Raw genomic sequence first — 8,998 nt, forward strand, 5'->3', positions numbered from 1 at the left:
CCTCTCCCCGGATTCCCCCCCCCCCGCCCCACCTTAGTTCATGTCCTTGGATGGTACATATGTTCTTTGGCTTCTCCATTTCCCATACTATTCTTAACCTCCCCCTGTCTATTTTGTACCTACCATTTATGTTTATTCCCTATACCTTTTACCCCATTCTCCCTCTCCCCTTCCCCGCTGATAACTCTCCATATGATCTCCATTTCTGTGATTCTATTCCTGTTCTAGTTTTAGCTAGTTTGTTTTTGTTTTTGTTTAGATTCAGTTGTTGATAATTGTCTGTTGTCATTTTACTATTCATAGTTTTGATCTTCTTTTTCTTAGATTAATCCCTTTAACTTTTCATATAATAAGGGCTTGGTGATGATGAACTCCTTTAACTTTACCTTATCTGGGAAGCACTTTATCTGCCCTTCCATTCTAAATGATAGCTTTGTGGGATAGAGTAATCCTGTTTAACTCCTTGGTTGTCTAACTTCCATACAGTTTAATTTTCTAGCAGTTCTGGTTATTTTTTAAAATTTGTTGTCCTTTTGGTTGTGTGAGGAGGCATACCAACCTACTCCTCCATCTCGGCCAGAAGTTCTGGAACCAGTGACTTTTCCACACCAATCAAATGAGCCACACCAGTCAGGGCAGGATTAGTGATTTTTGTGTATAGGTATAATACAATCTTTCCCTGTGTAATACATGTGCCTTTATATAAAAATATTAATAGTGAATAAAAAAATCCCCTTTTGAGCCCTGGCCAGCATGGCTCAATTGGTTGGACTTGAGCTTCATGCCACAAAGTGAGAGATCACTGGTTCGATTCCCTCTCGGGGCACCTGCCTGGGTTGTGGGGCCAGGCCCCTGGTTGGAGCATGTGTGAGAGGTAACTGATTGATGTTTCTCTCACATGTCAATATTTCCTTCTTTTCCTTCCCCTCTCTCTAAAAATAAATAAGTGAAATCTAAAAAAAGAATCCCTCTTTGAGCCTGTAAAATGAGGGTAACTGCACCTCAGATCCAGTGTGAGCAGTTTGTATAAGGCACTTTGATGTGTAAAGGGTCTATATAAGGCTTTAATCAAGGGGAAATTTGGGGAAGTAAAAAATATAAAGAAGGAAATAAAAATCACCTATAGTCATAACTAAAAAAAACCCACTGTTCATATTTTGCTGTATCTTGTCATATATACATAAAGTTAGCGAGAGAAAAAGTATGGTAATGTGTCAATCTAATGTGGATTTTTTGGGGGAGGGGGTATGGTCAGCTAACAAGAGGAAGGAATGAATACTAGCTGATGAAATGAATTGGGTGCAGCCCAGACTGGTGTGGCTGCCCCGGTGGGGCTCCTCCCACAAACCAAAAGCTCAGAGGTTCAGTTCCTGGTCAGGGCACTTGGCCTGGGTTGTGCTTCCCCACTTGGGGATATGTGGGTGGCAACCGATGGATGTTTCTCTCACACACATAGATGTTTCTCTCCCTCTCTTTCTTCCTCCCTTCCCCCCCTCTCTAAATACAATCTTTTTCTTTAAAATACGAAAAAAATTGAGCGGGGAAGAAGGAAATGCCTTAAGTGGAATTAACTGGAAGTCGGGAGACCTGAGTTCTAGTTTTGGATCTGCCACCAAATGGATTTAGGGAATATTCCACCATTTCTGAGCTTCAACTTCCAGTTCTGTAAAATGAGAGTTGGAAGTAGATGCTATCTGAACCCCCTGATCCATCCTGGGTACAAGAGTTTCAACGGAACTGAACTGGGGGGAAATGAGTATGATAAAGTGGGAACAGAGGATCTTGCTCCTAAAGGGAACCGGGAAGCTGAGCCTGACCGCACTCGGAAGGCCCGCCTCAGTTCTTTTGCATGTCCTCCTTCGGGTCAGCCCTCCCCTCAGGGCCATGAAAGCAAACTCCTCCTCAACCCTAAAAGACTACCCCATTGGATGGGGGACAATAGTGTTTGTGTCGCAGGGGTCGGGGTCCTGACACCGCGTAACAATGCTCAGGGAAGTCCCCACCTAGGGCTCACCTCTCCCACCAGAGAGGACCTTGTAGGCAGCGGCGGTTGGGATGGCACACTTGTGCGAGTGTCCCCTGCGGTTGGAGAAGAGCTTCATCTTGGATGGGGTGGCCATGAGCACTCTGGCCCGCACCTATGAGAACTTGAGGCCCAAGCTCTGGTCTGCGATTCCGCCTTACAATGCGCAGCAGGACTACCACGCCCACCGGTACTTCAAGAGCCATGTGGTCCCGCCCATTTTGCGGAAAACTAATCAGGTAGGGTAACGCCCAGAAGCACCCCACTGTCTATGTTTGCAAAGGTTGGCCCAGGTGGCGGACCGACTTCCCAAATGCTGGCGTGTCTCACCGAGGAAGCTTCCCTACTCCCATATCCGTCAGTTTTCTTAATGATCCCCCAGAACTGGACCAGGGGGGTGACAGGTGTTTGGCGTGAGCTCACTGAGCTCACAGAATCACCTTCCACCCCTGAACTTGAGAATGATCTCATTTTGGATTTCCGTAAGCCTAGGGAACTGGACTCAAAGCCTGCCTCCCCGAGCTTCCCCTCCAGGGAGGATGCCAGCGCCTTTCCTGTCGCCCTCCTCTTCCCCTCAGGCTCATTACTTGTACCCTTCTCTCTCCTAAGTTCCCAGGGCCCCTTCTTTTGCCTCTGGAACTCGTTTACTGAGCCCATTTCTTCTACCGCTCACTTCTATCTCTGTAACTTTCTAAATAAACTTTCTAAATAAACTTTCTCTTACTTTAAGAAAAAAAAAGAGCCCGCTTCTCCCAAACCGGTTTCATTGTCCTTTCTGACGTCACGGACCCACCCTTTGGGGTGACCTCACGCTGCAAATTCTCTAAGAGCACGAAAATTCGCGTGACCTCAGTGAACAAGACAAAGACTGTTTAGACCCATCGAGCGCCACGCCCTCTGTCTGGTGACGTCATAGTTGCAGCGGGGCTCACTCATCCGGACCTGTGGGCGCAAACCTCCCCAGGCCTTTTCCTCCGGGGTGTTGCACCCTCCCCTCCAAGCAGACCACTTCCCTGGCATCAAAGATTCTGAGGCTATTTGCTAACGGTCCTCATTTCTTTCACCACTTTTGCCTCTAATATTCGTGCCTGTATGTCACAGTGGTATGAATACGACTTAATGGGGGTTATTCTGTGAACAAATTTAGGGGTTTTTTTTTTTGTGTGTGGGTTTGTGATCCTGGGTGTTTGTGTGTGTGCGTACGTGTTCAGTACACGTATATATATATGGACATACACCTGTGTGTGCCATGCTTGAGTGTGTACTTGCTGTTCACTCATGTAACTTTTACGTAACTTACAGAAGGAACCAGAGTCTGGGGGCTAAAAAGATATAAATGAATATTTAAAAGCTTGAAAAGAATATAGTGTACGCACTTTTGACACTTTCAATGTTCCATTTTGTAACTATTTAATTGCCATAACCACCATTTATGGTAGGTATTATTTTCATTTAAACGAAGATGTTTATTGAAACTTTACTATGCCAAGCCCTATATTTGAACTATCTCACTTAAATCTCACAGCAACCCTCCTTTTACTGATGAGGAAATTGAGGCTCATAAAAGATGTCATTGGCATAGGTCACATTGCTTGTTAGTGGCAGAGCTAGAATGGGAACCCGTCTGGCAGCACACACTGAGCCCTTAAGTGCTAAGCTACACAGCCTCTCCCTCAGAGGCAATACAGATCAATAAGTATATTTAATCTGTCTGACCCTGTTACCCCTGGTTGTGACCTCTTTCCACTCCCATCAACAACCCCAGGGGAGTGTGCACTGTGCATCTCTCAGCATGGAGGCTGACAGTCTTCTGTATTCTCTCCCTCACTCTCAGGATCATGGCGGTACAGGAAGGGACGGCTGGACAGTGGATTATTTCCACATCTTCGGGCAAGGACAGAGATACCTCAACAGGAGAAACTGGGCAGGGGCAGGCAAGTGCCACCTTGTTCTCAGCCTCCCCATGGTCCCACCTGGGAAGAGTGGTGTGCAGCACCCCACATTCCGAGAGAGAAACTGGGCAGTAGTGAGGCCTGGGTAGGGGGGACGCAGGCCAGGGAACGCATCCTCCAGTTTTTCTCGTACACGAGCAGATGGTGTCACAGTGTGCCTTATATTTAGTTACAGAGCACCTAATGTATGTTAGGTGCTTTTTCCCCTCACACTAATCCCGTGTTGCAACCCGGGAAACAGAGACTTAGGGAGCTAAAGCGATTTGCTGAGAAGGGCTGAGCTGGAATTGAAATTCCATTTTTTCTAAGTCTAAAGCCCACATTCCTCTCACGGCTCCTGAGCAAGCTGCGTTCCGCTCGTTTTCCAGTCACAGTTAAGCAGCAACAGGAAAGGGAGAGCTGAGAGACGTTTTTCTGACAGGGTAAACCCCCTTCTCACCCCAGCTCCACCACCCTTTGGCCGCCCTCTAGTCACATGCCCCTTTGTACCATTTGGCCAAGCTGAGCTCATTTTCTCCAGATGGGTCAGGGGCAAAAATGAACATTTCTCAGTTCTTCTAGGAACAAGGCAAGTTCGGCCAAACCTAGACGTTTCTGACCCTCCTGTACCATTCACCCTCCTCCTGCATGCTCTTCCTGGTAGGAGGCTGGGTTTCCAGGAAGCCACCTGTTTCCTTGACTTCACCCACACTTGGCTTTTCAGTCAAGAGGCTCAAAACATTTGAGGATTGAGGGCCCGGCTAGACATGGGGAGCACAGTGGCTGTAGCTGGGTTGGCACCCTAATACCAGCCCTGTGGGAGTGAAGAAAGCAAGAGGGGGCTGAATGCAGGTTCGGGCCTCTCTCTCCACCCCCAAGGGCATTCCCTCCAGCAGGTGACCGGGCATGACTACTACCATGCTGATGTGAAAATGATCAGGGGGTTCAATGGTCGGTTTGGCTATCGCAGGAACACCCCAGCCCTCCGCCAGCGCCCATCTGTCTTCGGAGAGGTCACCCAATTCCCTCTCTTCTAAGAGCAGCTTTTCCCTTCACACCCCTCGAGCTGGAATTTCTATGACACAGATGTTTAGATGTCTCAATGTTGTTCTATATAAAAACTGTTTCTACCTGTGCCTTTAAGTGTGCTCTTTCTTCCCTGAGGCAGCGGGAGGGGGCAAACTAGTTTCTCCACTCTGAGCTTCTCTTCCCCGAAGGTGAGGAGGTGAGAGAACAGAGTGCTCCTCAGGCCTGTGCCCTTACACTCCCACCAACAAACGCCAGGCTGAGCGGCCTCGGCTCTCCCCTGCCAGTGTGGTTAGGAGGAACCATGCTACCTAACCCACAACAAAGCTCTTCCCCAGGCATCAGCAGGGCCAGGTCAGAAGCTGGCTACTCTTTCTGAATGGAGCAAGCAGTGTGGCCCTCGGTGGCCCTAGAAAGGATTGACTGAATTTCCTGTCATTTCATTCAACAGAACTGACATTCTCCTTTCCTCTGAGTTCATCCAGAGGCGGGGTAGGAACAAGGCAGAACCCAAGGGTTCTGACATAGTGATGCTGTGCTTGTGGACACTTTTCTCTATAAATGCTATGTCAATTTCCCTTACAACTAGTTTCCAGGCTGTTTTTTTCAAGTGCCCCAACCCAGTGTACTAGTGGCCAGGAGAAAAGCCAAAGCAGATGATGGATACAAAAGAAGGTGGGGCTTTAGCACACAAAGCTTGCCAGGACTCAAGTGTGGGTGGAACCTCATTGTATTGAGTCACCACAAGTGGACAAGGAGGACAAACAAAGTAGGTTGTGGGGGTATAGCTCAGGGGTAGAGCATTTGACTGCAGATCAAGAGGTCCCCGGTTCAAATCCGGGTGCCCCCTTACCATTATTTTCCACTTTCATTACAAGGACTATAAATAAATACCTCAACTTCCAGCCACGGAGTTACTACAGAAGATGAGGAACTCTCAACTCAGTGGTTTGAGATACTACTAGTTCCTCCCACATTCCAGATGACCGATTAGGAGAGACCCCTGGAGAATCTGTTAGGATTCAGCTAAGACACACTATGTCACCCCCAACAAATCAGAAACAGTTCCCTAGGAAATTTTAAATCAGAGCTGTGAACACAAAATTAGCAATCTGATGTATGATATTAAAGATAAAGGCATTCATACGATATATGTTTTTGAGAGCTTAGTACATGCAAGGCTGTAATGAATTAAAAGAATGGAAGAGAGTCCCTATCAGGGAACTTTTCAGTCCACGTTCACACACAATCACACACAGCTGTCAGAGGAAAAGCTTTTGAATGTAACCTCAAGAGAAAGATATCTTTTGAAAACACCCACTTTTTCTAGACATAATTTCAAACTGAAGATTTTCTACAGTTTGAAGGGATATTTCTGCCTGATCCAAAGAGGATTATTAACCTGTTGCTTGTGTTAACTGCATAATCCTCTCTCTACATGGTGAGGGGCCCTTCTTAGTTTCTCAGAGTGGAACAGACATCCACCCTGGCCACTTTAAGTCTACTGGAGGGGTGATGGGGACTCACAGAGTTGATGGAAAGCTGGAGAACCTAACTCAGAAAGCAGTGAACTATGAGGGGCTGCCAAGCAGGAGAATCCAGCTCAGGTCTCGGCCCCGGAAGTGTCCCCTGTTGGTTCCCCCAACCCGGGCTCCTATCACTGCACTGCGCCGTCACACTACACTCCTGTGCTCCCGTCACTACACCATGGACATTGTTCCAGCTGCACCTGCATCTTCAGAATAATTCCTCAAGGTACAGAAATGCCAAGTGGAATCATTTGATTGACTGAGCTGTGATCTGACGGATGTGCTGATTTATGCCAGATCGGAGAGGAGGAAGTGTTGCCTCACCAAGTTTGACAGCATGAGGTACGCCCCCGGAATTGGAGGAGTGTTTGAGTGCAAAAATGAATATATCACCTTTTCCTCCCCAAAGAAACCACTGTGAGGAGAGAGCGTGATCATTTATCAGTTTCTAGTTCTAGCAGTCAAGGATTTGCATGCTTGCATCGCTTTATTTCCCATTTGCTAAAATTAGATAACAATTTTGTATCAAATCAATTATGTTTACATTGTCATGATCATATAAGTACTATTTACTATTAAGTCCATCTACACATACTATGATAGTATTTCCTTCCATGAAAATTTGTTTCTTGAAGACAATTACCTATTTTTTTATTCACGTGTTTTTCTTTGTGATCTCTGACAATTATTTTCAAATTCTTCCACAGCTTCACAGTACAATTACTCATCTGGTACAAACCCATCGAATTCATTTTTTTAAAGCAGTCTTCTGACACCTTCATTCTTCTGCCTCAGGGTGTTTACGCCTGCCACCAGCTGGCGCCTTGAGAATTCGCGTGCCTTCTTCTTTGAGTTGCATCCTCTTGGTTTCCTGGACATTGTCCTGATTTTTCTTGGGTTCCTCCTTTATATGGTGGAAAATCACCCCCAGGGGCTTCCTGAGAAAGAACATAGGGGAGGTAAAATATTCGAGTACTTGCATGTCTGAAAAATATTTTTCCTGCATGCTTGAGAAATAGTTTGGGAAAAGAATTCTTGAAAAATATTTTTCAGAGGTTTGCAAATCTTGTCTTCTAAAGATTCTCTTCTTTAGATTATCATTATCATTTAGATAATCTTTCAAATGATAAAAGATTATCATTTAAAGAATGATAAGCTCGATGTCATTCTTATGCCCATATGTGACCTATTTCTCTCTGAAAAATCTCAGGATTTTAGTTCTTGATGTTCTGAAGTTCTTCAATGATGTACTTGGTGATACCTTTCCACTGAGAGATTCTTGTCCTATCTTAAAGTGTTATTATTTTCTTCTCCATCATTTGGGGCCTGTTCTCTTGAGTTGGAATTCCTTGGGAGTGACCACTTTGGTGTGCTTGCTCTCTCTCTACAGCAGCCAGGAAAGAATTTTCACATTTTTGCATTCATTCATTCACTCACTCATTTGTTCATAGTAGCCACAATGCAAAACGTCTACTACATACTAGGCATACACTGGATGCTCCTTATAGAAGGGCAGTTGTTGTCTGAAGAGTAGACATAATTCTATTAATACACACGTTTGGTCAAATGAAAGCTGCTTTCAGTTTCCTGCCCTGTTTGTGGGATATCTGTTTTGACCGACACTTGCCAGGACAATACTGACACTGCTTTTTACACACCTAACCACTTAAAGCAACTTCGACGTATTGCAGCAGTAAAACCTTACATAACGCTTAAGTCCCGATCTCAAGTCCAATGGTTTTTTATGGAATCAGTGAATCTTTTCTGTCCCTCTAACAGCCTCTGGAAACTCTGGTGGCTTTGAATCCAATTCTACCTGGCATTGCTGAGGAAGGTTGAGGAAGGTCAGTTGAAACTCTTGCAAATTATCTAGCAATAGTTAACTGCTGTAGTGTGGAAGAGGGACTTGATTTTTTAATCTCCCTCCCTTTTGTCCTCACAGGGCCCCAGCCACAATATTCAGAAGGTAAGGACAGGTCACAAATGAACCAGGAGTGTCTTGGAACAGGCTGGTGGGGGTCAGACCTTAGTGGAGTAGTTCATCACAAGGCAGTTAGTCCCTGCTTCAATTCAGTGTTTTCCATAGAAATTTCCTTTCTTAAGTAATTAAGAAACTACCTAAACCCAAACTGATATTAGTTTTAGAGGCTTCTAATTAGACAATGTACAACACTGATATCTGAAATGTTTTCACGCTCCTTCCTTTGCCACTTAATAAGAATTGCTTAGAGGGAGCCCATGCCACACTCGAGTGCTTTACTGTGGCTTCACATTTTGTTCCTCACTTTGCCCCAAGTGGGATGGGTAATGCAGGTAAATTCAATTTGACGGCAGCTAGCAAACAGACATGTCGCAGAAAAACACTGAACCACAGAGTCAAACAATTATTCCTTTTTCAATCCTTTTTCATTCCTGAATAACTTAAGGGAAAAGTTTTATTTGGTGTCAGTTCTCTAACACTTCTGAATTCTCTTTTTTAAATCAAAGAA

At 45.3% G+C, this 8,998-nt stretch overlaps 1 protein-coding gene and 1 non-coding gene across 2 annotated transcripts; both read left to right on the forward strand.

Moving 5' to 3' along the window:
* The first annotated feature begins 2,055 nt into the window (after positions 1-2,055).
* Positions 2,056-4,991, forward strand: SPMAP1 (sperm microtubule associated protein 1). Its single transcript, XM_054593715.1, has 3 exons — positions 2,056-2,262; positions 3,858-3,957; positions 4,834-4,991. The coding sequence occupies exons 1-3, from the start codon at positions 2,056-2,058 to the stop codon at positions 4,989-4,991; spliced, it is 465 nt and encodes a 154-aa protein (XP_054449690.1).
* Positions 4,992-5,758: 767 nt separating this feature from the next.
* TRNAC-GCA (transfer RNA cysteine (anticodon GCA)) lies at positions 5,759-5,830 on the forward strand. Its single transcript has one exon. It is a non-coding gene; the product is annotated as a tRNA-Cys (tRNA).
* The last annotated feature ends 3,168 nt before the right edge of the window (positions 5,831-8,998 follow it).

The sequence above is a fragment of the Pteronotus mesoamericanus genome, unplaced genomic scaffold, assembly GCF_021234165.1.
Source record: "Pteronotus mesoamericanus isolate MK-2021 breed Mesoamerican mustached bat unplaced genomic scaffold, CSHL_Meso_final scaffold_476, whole genome shotgun sequence".
Taxonomy (NCBI): Eukaryota; Metazoa; Chordata; class Mammalia; order Chiroptera; family Mormoopidae; genus Pteronotus; species Pteronotus mesoamericanus.

Excerpts from the sequence above, each read along its gene's own strand:
- SPMAP1 (XM_054593715.1), top strand. The coding sequence starts at position 2,056 with ATGGCACACTTGTGCGAGTGTCCCCTGCGGTTGGAGAAGAGCTTCATC. Across the intron at positions 2,263-3,857 it reads TTTTGCGGAAAACTAATCAG|GATCATGGCGGTACAGGAAG; the intron begins GTAGGGTAACGC and ends CCTCACTCTCAG. Across the intron at positions 3,958-4,833 it reads GAGAAACTGGGCAGGGGCAG|GGCATTCCCTCCAGCAGGTG; the intron begins GCAAGTGCCACC and ends TCCACCCCCAAG.